Source organism: Danio rerio, chromosome 18, assembly GCF_049306965.1.
Source record: "Danio rerio strain Tuebingen ecotype United States chromosome 18, GRCz12tu, whole genome shotgun sequence".
NCBI classification, from domain to species: domain Eukaryota; kingdom Metazoa; phylum Chordata; class Actinopteri; order Cypriniformes; family Danionidae; genus Danio; species Danio rerio.
In genome coordinates this window covers 1,547,915-1,565,540 of record NC_133193.1, presented here as the reverse complement: position 1 = coordinate 1,565,540, position 17,626 = coordinate 1,547,915, and the positions used below count along the sequence as shown (strand labels likewise).

The 17,626-nt window shown below is 33.9% G+C and overlaps 1 protein-coding gene across 4 annotated transcripts in view; it reads right to left on the bottom strand.

Annotated features, from left to right (window-relative positions):
• Positions 1-17,626, bottom strand: part of pkma (pyruvate kinase M1/2a) — a 45,309-nt gene that overhangs the window by 1,647 nt on the left and 26,036 nt on the right. For 2 of the 4 annotated variants that reach the window (XM_073928919.1, XM_009293364.4), the window contains exons 4-10: positions 17,317-17,448; positions 15,491-15,677; positions 13,087-13,357; positions 12,594-12,744; positions 10,447-10,599; positions 5,384-5,550; positions 967-1,148 (exon numbers count right to left, since the gene is read on the bottom strand). In XM_073928919.1, coding sequence (XP_073785020.1) covers positions 967-1,148; positions 5,384-5,550; positions 10,447-10,599; positions 12,594-12,744; positions 13,087-13,357; positions 15,491-15,677; positions 17,317-17,448 — 1,243 coding nt within the window. 4 annotated transcript variants of the gene reach the window in all.

Below are 17,626 nucleotides of genomic sequence, written 5' to 3'. Positions count from 1 at the left end.
CTACGACTATGGACTACTACAATGACAACTACTACAACAAAAACTACTACTACAATGATGAAGAACACTACTACTATTAACAACAACAACTACGATGACGACGGCAATTACTACTACGACAACATTTATTACTACAACTACTACTACAACGACTACTTTGACATCAACTATTATGCCGACAACTACAACAACGACTTTGACGACTACTACAACGACAACTACTACTACAATTACTAGACAACAACGACGACTACTGCTAATACTACTACTACAACAACAACAACCACAATGACAACTACTACTACGATGACAACGACTACTACTATGACGACAACTATTATGCTACTAATACAACTACTAGACAACTACTACTACAACTGCTACTACTACTATTAACAACTACTACTATGATGACTACTATTACGGCTACTACTATTACAACAATTACTACTATTACGACAACTACTACAACCACAACTACTATGAATGACAACTACTACAATGATGAAGAATACTACTACGACAACGACTACTACTACTACGATGACGGCGGCAACTACTACATTTTACTGTGTTTAGCAATAGTCCCATAATTATGTCAAAAATGTAATTTCTCTGCATATTTGATTGTTTGCAAGGACACTTGAGTACCTGTTTTTATTTGTCAGCCTGAAGTAAAATGCTATATTTAGTGACTCGGTTGACAGTGAAACTGCAAATGAGCATCACAAACGTCACTCTACTAAAATACTTTAAAATGTATAAAACTACTTGATTTGAAGAATTTCATTGTAATTCTTGTTAACTAATCAAGCTTGATCTGCAATTTTAGCAGTATAATACAAATATTATCTTTTAGCTCAGTATGAACAAAGCTTTAAGGCTGAAATTAAACTTTAGCGCATATTTAGTTACTGTAAAGCAATCTGAAAATGTTGGGCATTCTGCAGAATTTAGACAACTTACCGACATCCATGGCGAAGTTGACCCTCAGGTCCACGTCCTCGGCCCACACATCATTAGATGGGCTGTTGTAGTATATGGGGAAAATACCACGGTAAAGATGAGCCTGTCGAGCCGTCTGTTCATTACGAGTCACCGCTAGGATTGGAGCGCGAGGACGATACCGAGAGATCAGATGCGCAGACCTGCCAAACACACACACAGACAGTCAATAAACAACATCAAACTGTGATTCTGAATGTTTCTAATTATTATTCTTTGAGACTCCAATTGAACTAAAAGCTGGATTCTGCTCTGTGCTGTCCTCAGTTCACACAAACACACATGCACAGACATTCAGGGTAAAAAAGGAGAATAAAGATCAAAAATTGCTCTTAATGAACACAGACAACATCAGCACCCCTACTTGATTTTTCTATGACAATTTGATAAATGACAACAGAAATAAATGATGTGTCTTCTGTGATGTTGATTTGCACTCAAGACAGATTTTTATAAAGTGAAAGACAAAGCATTGACTGTCATAATGAGTCAATTCCAGTAATTAAAGCTAAATAAATACCCCTGTATGATTTTTGTAAGCAACCCTGGACCAAAAAGTCATGTTAATCGTTTTTGAATATACAATCTAAAAGCTGAATAGATCTTACCATTGATGCATGTGTGTGTTATGATAGGAGAGTATTTGAAAATACTGGCAAGACAAATATCACCTTGCAAGTTGTCCAAATCAAGTTTTCAGCAAAGCATTGCATATTACTGATTAAAAATTAAGTTCATATATTTACATGAGGAAATGTACAACATTTCTTCATGAACATGATCCTTATATAATATTCTAATGATTCTTTGGCATAAAATAAAAGTGGAAAATAGAACTCATGTTAAACAGTGTATTTTCTGGCTATTCCTACAAATACACCATCATAAGATAGCAAGGAAATTAATTTAGATGCGTTTACAATTTGTAAATCTATGATGACATGACATTGCATTCACAAATTTACATAATTGATGCTTTTAAAATGAATGCATGTAAAAACACCTACAACGTTACAAAAAAATAAATGCACAATTAATCTAAAACAAATGCTGTAATTTAGCTTTATATTATGATTAAAAAAAAAACTATCCTGATAACTTTCCACAAGATTTAATATTACGAAATCCGGCTTGATCAGGGGTGCCCAAATGGTGTCCTGCAGATTTTAGCTCAATCTTGCTTCAACACACCTGCATGGATGTTTCTAGAAAGCCTAGTAATGTCGCGGTCACATTAGTGCAGTGGTTCTCAAACTGTGGTATATGTACCACTAGCGGTATGCGGATCATATGTACATGCTACATATATTTAAATAAATTATCAAAAATAATTTAAATATGAATATGATGACATGAAGCCTATATTTTCGAGGTCCAGGCAACATTTACAGATGCTGATAAACCTGGAGTTTTTTCTTTTTTTACTTTAAGAACAGTAACCTACCGTTTTTAACTTTTAAAAGCACATTTTAATTTAAATGTTCTTAATATTGGGAACTAATATGCCTCGTTTTTGAACTGTACAGAGCTTTAGCTGCTTTACTGGACCTAATATGCTATTGTATTTCAATACTGCTCATTATGGTGGTACTTGCAAAGACAACTTTTTTTCTGAGGTGGTACTTGATGTAAAACGTTTGAGAACCACTGCATTAGAGTGTGCATGCGAGAGTCTGTTGTATGACGCTGCGAAAAGGGGCGGGATTAAATAGGATGATTAGACATTTTAAAAAAAGCAAGCGATTGGTCCATGTTTTAAATTTCTGTACAGAGAGGTCATGTTTTGATTGTTTTTAATTGGTCTCACGCAATCATGCGATGCAATTTCGGAGTTTACCAAGCTTGAACTTTCCAACGCAGCGAACTGTGAAACTTGTCGCACAAGCTCGCGTTTATGGTCGGACGCATTCACGTGCGTATGAATGAAAGTCTATGGGGAGAAAAGTCCAGTGTGACCGCGGCTTAAGAGCTTCATTGGCTAGCCCAGGTGTGTCTGATTTGGGTTGGAATGTCACCAAGTGTCACCATTTAAAATTAAAGTGCAACTTTTCGCTTCTAAAGGTCTTATTTCTCATCGTCATAAATTTAAATATTAACATATGACAGCTGAGTGGAATCCAACTCGCACGTATTTTGGTCAGTTTAGAAACTTCGCTGTGTGAAAGTGAACCACACCAGGAACAACACTAACAATCTTAATCCCTATTTCGAAACAAAACAATTGATAGGTGTGAATGCACTCTTAAACCCACCACATCGCATTGGCTCTTCAATCTTACCTGTCCTGCTCTGTCTCTCTCTCTTCCCCTTACCTGCCGGTTTTGGTGAGTATGATGATGCCGCTGGCGCAGCATTTGAAGGAAGCCTCGACGGCTCCCACAGCGACTGCATCTGAAGGGTCACGGGTCAGAACAGAGGAGCGTCTCAGACCCTCAAACAGCTGCCGGTGGAAGGTGGCGGCCTCTGCCTCACGGGCAATCTGACAGCGCCATCCGATGGAAGGAGGATTACACACAATCACACCAGCAAACACTCAGACTGAGAGAAATACTGACACACACACAAACATGAATGCATTCACTAGTCCAAAATTTTCAAATAAATTTCTTTTTAGCATTAACTTCAATAAAAAAGACCAATTTTAAATGTAATTAAACTATATATACATCAAGTAAAATAAAAAGCATTTTAATTTTAACCCTCTAACTGTCAGTACCCCCTTTTGAACAGACGTTAAAATGATGCAAAGATTTCAATACATTTTTTAAATTATCTTTTAAAATACAAGAATCAAATCTTATATACATGCATGTTACAAAATAATAATGTTATTTTATTGCACTATAAAATAACTATTCAAAAGTAGGTTATAATTTAATTTAATCGTTTATTTCAGTGATTTTAATGGTGGATTTTCAGCTTTATTACTCTAATCTTCAGTTACAGGATCCTTCAGAAATCACTCTAATATCGTGCTATTATTATTAATATTACCAATTTTTAATATTACTATTATTAATATTACAATTATTATTATTATTAATAATGGTAATAGTAATAAAAGCAATAATGACTGAAGTAATAATTTCATTTGAAACTACACGTAATTAATAAATAAATATTTAATAAGTATTTACTCATTTAAAAAATTACATTTAATAAATGCCGCCTTTATGAACAAAACAATGTTCTATAAATTATTAAATAAAAACAATATAATAAAAAAAATAAAAAAGACCCCAAAATTGACCGGTAGTGTATGTAGCTTTACGACTAAGATGAGCAATCTTGTTGCAAAGTAATACATTACTATTGCTTAGTAACAGATAAAAAACTCAAGTTTCCATGAGAAAAAAAAAAAACACATTTTCTAAGCTTGCAAATGAAATAAAGCCAGTCAGGACTGTCATGCTATTATGGTTTAAAGTGCAAACGTCGCATAAGTGTAACAATAGCACCATTAACACACACAGACTTCCCAGGAATCTACTGGTAAACTGCAGTAAAAACATTATGAGTGAACAGAAATAATAATAATAATAAATAAATAAATGTTACTGTAATTTTTCGAAATTAGGAACACTATTACTGTAAAAAGAATTCTGCGTTTACACACTGGAGAATCCCATCAATTTACTGGTAAACTCAGTAGATTTTACAGCAATGGGGTATATGCACAGCTAGTGTTTTTCAGCCAATGATAAACTTCTGGTGAAAGGTTTATGCAACTTCAATTTCACAAGGTTCCTTTTACAGCATCAATGTAGTAATGTATTTGCAATACATTCAGTTAAGTAGACTTAAGCATTCCTTTAGTTGTTAAACCGCAAAACGAGGTGAGACTGTGTAAATTCTAGCTTCGTCAGTTCCAGCAGGCAAGAGCAGAAACTCCATTGAAAATTCATTCATTCATTTTCTTGCCGGCTTAGTCTCTTTATTAATCCTTGGTCGCCACAGCGGACTGAACCGCCAACTTTATATAGCATATCTATCAGGCAGTGAAGATAGCTGATTTTTAAAGAAATCAGACCTTAAACGTGGCAATTTTATAAAGGAAAGACAGTTCACCAGAAGCACTGAGGCTGGCTGTCTGAAATTAAAAGTCTGTGTGAATATACCCCATTTACAGTGTGAAAGAGGCTAATGACAGTTAGGGGCTTAAAATAAATTTTACAATTTTTTTTATTATTTTAAAATAAGAAAAAAGTAGAATTTTGTATTGAAATCATCTTTTTTGAGGTTATATCAATGGACGTGCATTAACATTCACAGTGTGTATGTCTAATTTCTCTCCGTCTTCAATCCTCTCCTGTCCCTGCTCTACTCCTGACTGTGACGGATCTGCCTTTGCACAGTTTCTGCACACCATCGATCCTACCTGCCGGACCCAGTGAGCACTATAAACGCTGAGGACAGGATTTTAAAGGAGGCCTCCACTGCCCCGATGGCGATGGCCTCGGCGGGGTCGGTGGAGAGTGGCAAACAGCGCCGCAGGTCCTCAAACACCTGCCGATGAAACATGGCAGCCTCTGCCTCCCGAGCGATCTGATGCGGCCCGTCACCAGAACAAACACACACACCGGTGCAAAACACACATACACACGAGGAGAGGGAGGTGTGGGGAGATCAGGTGTAAGATCCGAAAAAGAGGGGAGAGACAGAAGAGAAAAGAGGAACACAAAAAGGATGAAATTAGTGCAGGTGTTAGTTCAGAAGAGAAGATTAGTAGAAACAAAACAAAATGAATATTAAAACACATTCAGACTCATATAAATGCAAATTAAGATTAATTAGATACAGCTAAACCACCACCATTACTATTATAATATGGATGTGAACTAAAGCCGTGGTGAGAAATCAATGCATTGTGAGAATTTGATAGATTGAGATTTTCTGAATGCAATCCGATCATCTCGAATCAATTCTGAGCTTAGTTAACCAACAGATGGCGCTGTTTGCTTTAAACAGCCTCCAATTTAATAAACCGAACTTCATTGATAACTATTTTAGGTACGAGTGGCATGTGTAACCCAAATGCACAAGCACTCAGTTCAGACACATTTGAATAAAATGTGGTTAAAACAATACCTAGACAATAACAGTAGGAGGTTAAAACCTAGCCTAGAGCGCCATCTGCTGTTTAAAAAAAAAGTAGCCATGAGCACTGTCCGCTAGAGGTCTGCATTACTGCGGCTGTACTGTGGGAACAGCGGGACCTGATCAGATTTCTTGCGGCACGGGAATAATTTTCCAAATAAAGCACGGGAGCGGTCGGTAACTGGTGTAATTTTGGACTCGAGCAGGCGGTCTAACAATATCGTTCCCAACTCCAGAGCGAGCGAGCATGGGTATGTATGCATGTGTGAATGAGACAGCGTGATGCTGCGTTTAGCTTGTTTGTTGCTGTCTCTGTGTGTGTGTGTGTGTGTGTGTGTGCGAATAAGAGAGAGCGAGATCTTTGTGCTATTTGTGCGTGTATGTGTGTGAATGAGAGAGAGTGTGATGATGTCTGTGTGTGTGTGTGTTTATACAGTGTGTTATAGGCTGTCTGGACTCTGTATAGCTGGGTGGTTTTCGGTTTTGTCCTCCCTCCGCCAATTAGTGGGAGCGGGCGCGGCGGGCAGAAAACAGAGCGGGTCGGGCATCGGGAAAACGAATGCTGAACTAAAGCGGGAGCGGTCTGGTTCGGACTAAAACCTGGTGGGCGCGCGCGAGAGCGGGATTTAAAATTTAGTCCCGCGCAGATCTATACTGTCCGCTGTTAAACACTAGCCTAGAGCAGAGGTTCCCAAACTTTTCAGCCCGCGACCCCCAAAATGACAATGCCAGTGATTCGAGACCCCTCAATATCCTCTAAGGTGGTTATAAATACAGAAACTTTGCATGTAATGGCGCACACACACCAATAGACGCAAGTATATTCTTCGTTTAATTTTTTTAATGTATGTCAGTGCTGTAAATGGGCCAGAAGGTTTAATCTGGTGTTATAAAATCAATCTGCTGCATCTGACACCACTGCTGTCTTTAATATAATGCAATTACCCCAGGGGTCGCGATCGAATAAGTAGAATAGAATAAGTAACTATAAGCTACAGTAACTATATTAGTATATAGTAACAATAAACAACTATTTTTTTCTCTTCAGTAGGTTATGGATCAAAAATGGTAACTCTTATGGTTTAATAAAAATAAGTTGATTTTTGGAAATCACCAGGCGACCCCCCCTTCATTGTCCCACGACCCCTCGGGGGTCCCAACCCCCACTTTGAGAACCACTGGTCTAGAGGGCTGTCTAATGGTGCATTCAACCATACACGGATGAAGCATCAAGCACGAGTGATATACATGTTGAATCATTTAATACAAAGATGCAAATAGACATCCTGCGGCCCGATTCGCACAAATAAAGCAGCGTGAATTGAGCATTTTGTGTGTTTGACGTGGTTCGCTCAAGTCGGAAAATCTGAACAAGTTAACCAATCAGACGCTTTCACTTATGGGGCGTGATTATGACGGTGCTTGTTGTCGATGTACCAAGGGAAAATCCTCTTGCCGACACCAGACAACAGCTCATCAAACTGGGCTCGGCTCAGTCTGAAGCACAGCTGGAAGCCTCCATCATCCAGGTATAGTTTCTGGAGGAGTTGATGAACTCGCAAAACTGGGTGCACCTCTACAAAGGATGTAGTAGACTCAGACACAGTGCTGAATGAATCTACACGGTTTATCAGCCTTCCTAAAGCACAGCTAGCCTCTCAATAAAATGCATGTTAGACATTTAACATTAGCAAATAAACTAGTTATCGGGCAGACAGAAAGCCCTCCCATGATGCAATTACGTCTATCGTTACGTGAATTTGACACGTGAATGAAGCAAGTGAACTCAAAATGTTCACGTTATCCATTTACGCGCAAATATTGCGATTTATTATAGCATGCTGCATCTGGTGTGAACACAGCATCATGCTAAACATTAGCCTGGAGTGCCGTTTGCGGTAAAAAAAAAAAAAAAAAAAAGCTGAGCATCTTCTGCTGCTTAAAAACTAGCCTAGAGCGCCATCTGCTGGAAAAACTAGCCTAGAGCATTGTTTACTGCTAAAAAATACTAGTCTTGAGCTCCATTTGAAGTTCAAAACTAGCCTAGAGTGCAGTCTACGGTTTAAAAAATAGCCTAGAGCGATGTCTGCTGTTGAAAACTAAGCTCAGATTTTGCGTCACGATTCTCTTTGTAATGCATTCTGATAAATAATCCTCAAAATCGCAAAGCATCAATTTACCACCACAATTCTAAATTAAACAATGACCACTCGAGTGTACATGAAATGGATGTGCGATATCAGGACTAGAGAAATTGATGTCATGCAAAATGAAGTGCTTTAAAAAAAGGTCAGAATAAAAAACAATTTTAGAAAAATGACTAAAACATGCAAGTACAAACAAAGGAGAGACAAGCATGCAGATTATCAGAATTTCAAGAAAACACAAGATAAAGTTTATTGTTTAGCTGCATTTTCCAGGAGTTAACAGCCACATATGAGTGATTTCTGGGTAAACGTGACTGCTAACTCAAACATGCCAACCTTGAGCACAGCGCAGAGCACACGGATGTGAAAAAATGTCCTACGCTCAGACAGAGAGAATAAATCAAATGTTAAAATGGATATGAGCTTCAGTGAAGGCTGTTGTCTGAAACTGACCCTGACACAACTGAGACGAATAAGACTAGCTAGTGAAGACAAAACACATGCGTATGAGAGACAAAAGTGATGAAGGATGCTGCAGCGTTAAAGAAATATTACGGGTTAAATACAAAACATGCAGTGGGATCCATACGTCAGCGTACAATGGGTCAAATTGGATTATGGTACACAAATTGATAAATCACAATAAAAAACAATTTGAAAACTTATAAATATTTATATACATATTTTGTGTATGATTTATTTTTCTTCCACTTTTGACTTATTTTACTAGAACAGAAATGTTTCGGTAAACGTTACTAAAATTTCAACAACTTTAAAATTCACATGGATTTTTCAGGCTGCTTTCACACCTGTAGATCGATTGTTTTGTTTCAAAACTGGGATTAAAATTGTTACGATGTTTATTTTTGTTCCTAGTGTGGTTCGCTTTTACACAGTAAAGTTTAGTAAAGTAACAGACCAAAATAGTTAAAACATGTCACACGCGAGTAAACTTTCAGTGTTAATTTTCGGTTCCACAGATTCCGCTCAGCTGTCATGTCTCTATTTTAATCTATAATAATAAGCAATAAGACATAAGCAAAAAGGTGCACTTTAATTTTGACACCCACAGACATTACCACTAAAAATAAATCAGAGAGGTCAGACTTATCATACAAGGCCTCATTTTAGTTTTGTAAAAATTTATTTATTACATCAATCAATCAATCGAAAAACATTGGCCAGAATACTGCATAAACTGAGACCACAATTAAATCATGAAGCAGATCAAGGATGATCTTAACTTTTGAGGTGTCAGTGCAGAAATAAATAAATCAATAGACCAAATACAAAATATTTTAAGATTTAAATAATGGAAAAATTATCAGATGGTAATTTCGGTATTGGTTCGTTGGATCGTATTGCTTTCTCACTACAACCGATCTGCTCCAGAGCTCGTTTGTGTCGAGCCAAGACCACCTCATTCAGGTGATCTCGGACCAGTGGATTTGGCTCAGATCTGAGAGCGATTTCGGGTTTCACATATGCTAAACGTACCATACTAACTGGGCAAACGAGACCGGTTGCAAAACAGAAGTCTTGGTGTGAAAGCACCCTCAAATTAATATTTGACTCAGTGTTGCAATAAGAAAAAAATGCATTCAATTAGAAAAGGACAACACTGTTTATAAAAACAAATTTGACTTTACTTTTCTGAATATTTCAAGTGCAAGCTTCACATTTTGGCTTAAAAATCTACCCCAGATCTCCACTGAATAGATTAATTTCAGCAAACAAACTCAGTAAACGGATCTTAAAAGGGACTATTCATCCAAAAATGAAAAAATGTACCCAATATTTAATTACCCTCAATTGGTTCCAAACCTTAAGAGTTTCTTTCTGCTGTTGAACACAACACAAGCTACTTCGAAAGATCACGGAAACCTGTAACCATTGACTTTCATAGTGTTTTTTTTTTCTACTATGAAAGTCAAAGTTTTCAGCATTTTTTGAAGTATCTTCTTTTGTGTTTAACAGAAGAAAGAAACTCAAACAGGTTTGCTACAAGTAAATGAGTAAAGAGTACATTTTGGATGAACTCTCTCTCTTTAGGTTGCATTTATCCCATAAAATTCCTTCAGCATTTTTTTTTTTTAGAAGAGTAAGTAATGAGTGAACACATGAGTGAGGGAAGGGTTGTCTATCTAACAGTGTTAATGTGTGTGTGTGTTTTTGTGTCAGTAGATGGCGCTCTCACCATGTGCTGTGTGCGGACGGCCTCCAGAGGATAATCTCCTTTAGCGGTCTCTCCGCTCAGCATAATGCAGTCGGCTCCGTCCAGAACTGCATTGGCCACATCACTGCCCTCCGCACGTGTAGGACGAGGCTTCTTGATCATGCTCTCCAACATCTACGACATGCATGAGTTCACAACAACATCATTTACTATGGACTGCACAATCTATTTTTTCAGCATTGATATCGCAATGTGTGCATTAGCAAGTCACATCGCAGGATATGTTGCTTTGAGTTATAGTTGATCAGCACCACAGTAGGGTATATGCCGAAGCATGCTAATAGGACTTTTAATTTGCCAGTAACCTGGGTTAAGCGCTTCCGGTCAACTGTACGCCAATGCAAAAATTGGCGCATTTAAGGTCAGTTTTCTTTAAAAGTCAGCGATCTCCACTGGCTGAGTGATATCCGATATAAAGTGGGTCTCAGATTGTACAAGAAGCACTGCATTACATTACATTTCCCCCCGCCATGTCTTTGTAATGAGCATTTATTTTACCCCAGTATATCCAATGGAGCTTCTGCGCTATCCTGCTGATTCTGACGGGTAAACGGCATTTTGTCTCGTTTTACGCTTGAGCAACTAAATGAATGCCAAAGCTTTTTTTAACTAAATGTATTTTAATTACATTACAACATTGATGCTGTAAAAGGAACTGTATAAATTAGAAAAAAACTCACAATAACAGATCACCGGAAGTTTATCAGTATGGGAAAAACACTAGCTTGACATATACCCTATTGAGATATGCATGAGATTACGCTTAATCAAGCTTAACCAAAACAGGAGCGAATGTTTATCATTTGCATGTGTTTTAAAAGCATTACAAGAGAGATTGAAGCATTCAGGAACAAAAAAGTACAATATTTGCAACTTTAATAAAACATTTCTCCTTAATAGATACAGTTTTTTACATTTTACATTACAATTGATTATATGATTTCTATATCTAAATACTGTTTTAATCCAGAAATTACCCTTTGTTTTACTTCATTCTTTGCTTTATAGCATTTTCTTTTGCTAGCAATTTGTCCATGATTCATTCCCCTACAAAAATCCCCATAATCAGTCTAAATTCAAGATTTCTTTCCAAAAAAACTACTGCACAATATACTTGAAAAACTATTCATGACTGCGAGGAGTCTTGTTAAAGGTAATTAGTTATTTCTCTATGCCTTACATGAATATATATATATATATATGCACACTCATAAACTACAGCAGCATCAAACAGACATCTGTTTTTTTCATCTGAAAGTTAACATTAATGAAAGCAAAACATTGGGATGGGGGGTGGGTCTAAATTTCAGACTTATATATTTGTTGTTCTATAATCTTTATGTAGCTTACATGAATTAAAAAAAAAGCTTAATTCAGCTAACAATTCCATTGATTCACAAAGGGTTCATACCAGTTATTCTCAGATCACATGCTCTTGTACATTTTATAAAATTATTAAAAAACTAGGACTGCACAATTAGAAAAATCTGGCATTGCAATATTTTGTTTTTCTGCGATTATATATTGACTACAATTTCAGCAGATGATGCTGGAAAATTGTCATTTTTGATTTAATGGTATAGTCCTGTAAGAGAGTGCATCTGCATAACATATAAAAGACTCTACACGCATAGATAAATGCAATAAAGTATAAAAAAAAACGATACAAACAATAAATTGTTTTCCGAGGAGTCTAACTGTTTTCAGGTATAGAATAATTAAATGTGAAATATTACTGCATAATCTTCCCTTTATACATAATTTATTAAAATAAATGAAGTTGTAATTGGTACAATTTATTAGGCCTAAATGCTTTAAGATCCTCATTCAGTCACAAACCTCAAAAACACATGCAAATTATCAATTATAAACCAGAGTCAGCATTTCATATCCTGCAATGTGACCATTGTGAATGATCACACTGCGGTATCAATGCTGAAACATTATATTGCGCATCCCTAATAAACATCTAATAATTTTCTAAACAATATTGAACATTTAACAATTCTGCCTTCAATAAAAACCTCCTAGATGATGTTTTTTTTTTCTTATAAATGCGAGTTAATATGGGGGTGTATTGTAGGGTATGGGGTGTATAGTCTGTTGACCTGTGTGGCACAGATGATTGGCTTTCCTGCCTTGTTGCAACGACCAATCATCATCTTCTGAGCCAGAAACACCTTTTCCGTGGGGATTTCAATTCCTAGATCACCACGAGCCACCATGATGCCGTCGCTGGCCTCCATAATCTCATCAAACCTGACAAACAACGATGCATTAAAATCAGAAACATAAAATGTATAATAATAATAATAAATAAAACAAAACACATTCAAACGATCAAACATCTCTCACATACATACAATCCTCCAATATTTACATTTACTTTCTATTGTTATTTTTACTATTCTAAGATTATTATACAACTATAAGCCAAAAGACCAAAATCAACTGTTTAAGGATTGAATGCCTGAACTTGATCGAATGACATATCACACCAGAAACCTTCGTGCATCGAGGATTCAGGTCTGCAAAATGTAATGTGCTTGAGGGTTAATAATACTTCATATGTAGTTTGAGAAAGCGATATAACCCACTGACCTGCGCACTCCCTCATGGTTCTCCAGCTTGCTGATGATCTTGATGTTTTTGCCCTTTTCTCCCAGCACTTTTCGGACTGCCTGCACATCAGCGGCCTTGCGGATGAAGGAGGCGAAGATCATGTCGACTCCCATCTCCACACCGAACTGCAGATCCTTGATGTCCTTCTCTGAGACTGCAGGCAGATCCACTGCGGCTCCCGGCAGATTCACACCCTTCTTACTGCCCAGAGATCCTCCATTCTCAATCTCACAGATCAGATAGTCAGACCCTGAGCAAAGAGGAGTGATTTTTTTTTACATTTATTTAAATAATAATAATAAAGCTATTTTTAAATTATTTATTTTTTAATTAAATTTATCCTTTTTTTTGTATGTACAGATTCATTTTTTTTACTTGCATAAATTAATTTGTAAAATATTTATTACAACACTATTATGTTCATTATTCATGTAATACTGTGCAATAAAGCTCATTTAAATTTAGAGTGATAATTTTATTCAACAATGTCTTGTTTATTAATTATACCCATTAATTTCCCAATACATTGATTTTTTTTTTACATCTGATCCATTAATTATACATTTTTTAAATAATTGATTTGTTTGTTATTTATTCATGTAATACTGTGCAATAAAGCTCAATTCATTTATAGCAAGTGATAATTTTAATAAATGTTATCTTATTTATTAACTATCCATTTATTTTGTTGTATAAAGTATAGATGCATATTTTTACTTGCATAAAATAGATCTGTAAAATATTAATTAAATAATGCTATCACATCAATAATCAAACAATGTTTTAGTTCTTTTAGGTGTTCCAATATTATAAAGATGTCCAATTAACGTAATTCTGCTAGTATTGTTTAGCCATTTTCAGTTTGTACACATTGAAAAACACTTTACATACATTTTTCTGTTTAAAACAATAACCTTGCTCCATTTAAAAATTATACAGAATAAAAGAACGTGTGCATGTGTGTGTGTATACACACACGTCCTTTTATTCTGTATAATTTTTAAATGGAGCAAGGTCCTATATGTGTATATAAATATATATAAATATATATATATATATATATATATATATATATATATATATATATATATATATATAAATATATATATATATATATATATATATATATATATATATATATATATATATATATATATATATATATATATAAATATATATATAAATATAAAAAAAAAAATATATATATATATATATATATATATATATATATATATATATATATATATAAAATAAATATATAAAAAAAATTAATATATATAAATATATATATATAAATATATATTATATATATATTTATATATATATTTATATATATATATATATATATATATATATTTATATATATATATATATATATATATAAAAATATATATATAAATAAATATATATATATATATATATATATATATTTATATATATATATATATATATATATTTATTTATTTATATATATATATATATATATATAAATAAATAAATATATATATATATATATATATATATATATATATATATATATATAAATATATATATATATATATATATATATAAATAAATATATATATATATATATATATATATATATATATATATATATATATATATATATATATAAATATATATATATATATATATATAAATATATATATATATATATATATATAAATATATATAAATAAATATATATATATAAATAAATATAAATAAATAAATATATATATAAATAAATATAAATAAATACATATATAAATAAATATAAATAAATATATATATATATATATATATATATATATATATATATATATATATATATATATATATATATATACATATATAAATAAATAAATAAATATATATATATATATATATATATATATATATATATATGGTGAAGAACTAGTTAGAATACGATAATTGTAAATACTAATGAATACCTTGGATTTTACTAAAGTCATCGGTGGTGTAATGTAACATATGTGTAAAAACTACAGTAATTGAGTAATTTGTTTATATTACTCTTGTTGTATTACTACATCATGAATGAGTTGCTTTCCCACACTTTAACCAGAAGAGGTCCTCATCGAGCTCTGATTTAGAAAGCTTCAAGTAACGACCCTTTTTTCTGACACAATTGTGTCAAGCGCTTTAGTGGTTCAGAAAGCTTCATTTCACCATCACTAGTTGGCGCAAATTACATTTGATAAAGATTCTTCTTTACTTAAGTTTACCCAAAATGTCTTTCTGATGGCAAAAGCTGAAATGTTATATTTAATGGATGGGAACGATCTTCAATAATGATGTGCTTTCGGTTTAATTCCCATTAGATGAATTTCACCCTCTGCTATTAAAATCCAGCACTCACCGATCTGCAGCACCTGGAGAGAGATGAGTCCGTCATCGATGTAGACTTTACTGCCCACCTCCACCACCTTGGTGATGTTCTTGTAGTCCAGCCAGAGGGTATCTTCATCACAGTTCTCCATGAAGGAGTCATCTAAGGTCACCTTGATCTTATTTCCCTTCTTCAGCTCCACCTCAGCTGTGCCACTCTGCACACACAGACAGGGAAAGAGAGTTTTGAGTTTATTGCCATATCAGCTTTTCTGGTTATGCAATGGCGAAAAAAAATAAAATAAAAAAATAAATAAATAAAAAAACGATCAAACAGATCAAGTTTGCCACATTTTATAAATTTAACTTTTCTATAATTCTACAAAAATATATTTTAACAATAAAAAGTCATTAACAGCAATAAATACATTAGATAAAATACATAAATAATAATAATAATAATAATAATAATCTAAAACGGTTTAAGATTTACTTATGTTAAATTTTTTTTTTACAATTTTGGAAGGATTCACATTTTCAAATATTTCATTTAAAGTCTCTCCAGATGAACATTTTTGTCTGATAATTAAAAATAGGGCATTCCTCAAGTATGTTTAACAGTTTGGTTTCTGATGCAATATTGACATTTTGCACACAGAAAGAGAAATGCACATTTGCACTAAAAAAAAAAACTAATTGGCCAGTGAAACTATGCATCTCAAAAGCAGTCTGGTGAAATTTCTGGGTGCTTTAAAACCATTTACTTTTAATCTATACACTGATTTAGTTGCAGCAAGTTCCTTTAATATAAGCAATTAATTACTAATTACATAATTCAAACTGTATTTAAAAATCACCATGTGTGAAAGCTTTAATTATTAAGGAAATTACTAGACTTCATACTACTTAAAATTGTTATAAATTGCAATGTACAGGCAATAGAAATTAAACAATATCTGCACCATGTTTGACTCGAGTTTAATTTTAAAAAAATTAAGTTTAAGTTAAAATTTAAGTTGAACAGAATTAATTTACTTTCCCAAATTAACCATTTTAATGACTCATTACATCATTAAAATTACTAGACTAAATTGTTATAAATCTCATTGGACAGGCAATAGAAATTAAACAACATCTGGGCCACATTTGACTCAAGTTTAATTAAAACTAATTTAATGCTTAGCATTTAAAAAACAAAATATTCTTTAGTTAAACCCAATTACTCTGCAAAAAATTTATTAAACATTATAATGCATGCAAACCATTTCATAAATACTAATTCACTAATTTCTTACTCTTTTCTAAGCATGTGCAGTGATTTCATAAATTTGAGCTGCTTTAGCTGAAAAACTAAATTATGCAAAATATATGCCTATGACAAAAATGACTTGCTTCACTAAATTACACAGAGCTGTGAACATTTATTTAAAGCAAGTATATAAGCAACTAACTAAAACCTAAACATGAACAGTAATGCCTTACTTTCCAGTGAATAGAGCATTTAAAAATGACACTAATTAGTCACTTTGTAACCATTATATTAAACACAATAGTAGTACACTACTACTATTTTGATCCAGTATCATTTTTGTTCGAAAATGTAATCCATATCTATTCCCTACCCCGAAACCCAACCATAAATATACATTATTCCCAAAATTAGAGGGGAATAATAGCTGGATGACACTCAGGTAGAAGTGCATAAACCTAACCGTAAGCCTAAACTTAAACAGTAAACCCATCCCTTAATTCTGATTGGCTGATTGGAATGTTGTTCCAGGATCAATTCAGGAACACGTTCTTCCTGGCGATGCAACCAAAGCAGCTGCAGTATGTGTGGTAAATGAGTAAACTCACCCCTTTAATGAGCCCAGTTCGGATTTCTGGTCCTTTGGTGTCGAGGGCGATGCCCACTGGCCTGTACTGGATGCTGCCCGGCTCAAAGCTGGCACAAGCCTCACGTACATTTTTAATAGTTTCTCCATGATACTGAAACAAAGAACGAATCAACAATGAGAAACACTAACATTAGAAAAGGAAATCACTTCAAGTGTGGGTAAAGTGATAAAGTGTGTTCAGACGCTTTTAGACAAGAGGACCTAAAATTTGATTGCTAAAAAAGCCAATTAAAATAAGGTATGAATTTCCTTGAACAGTAGGCAGGACT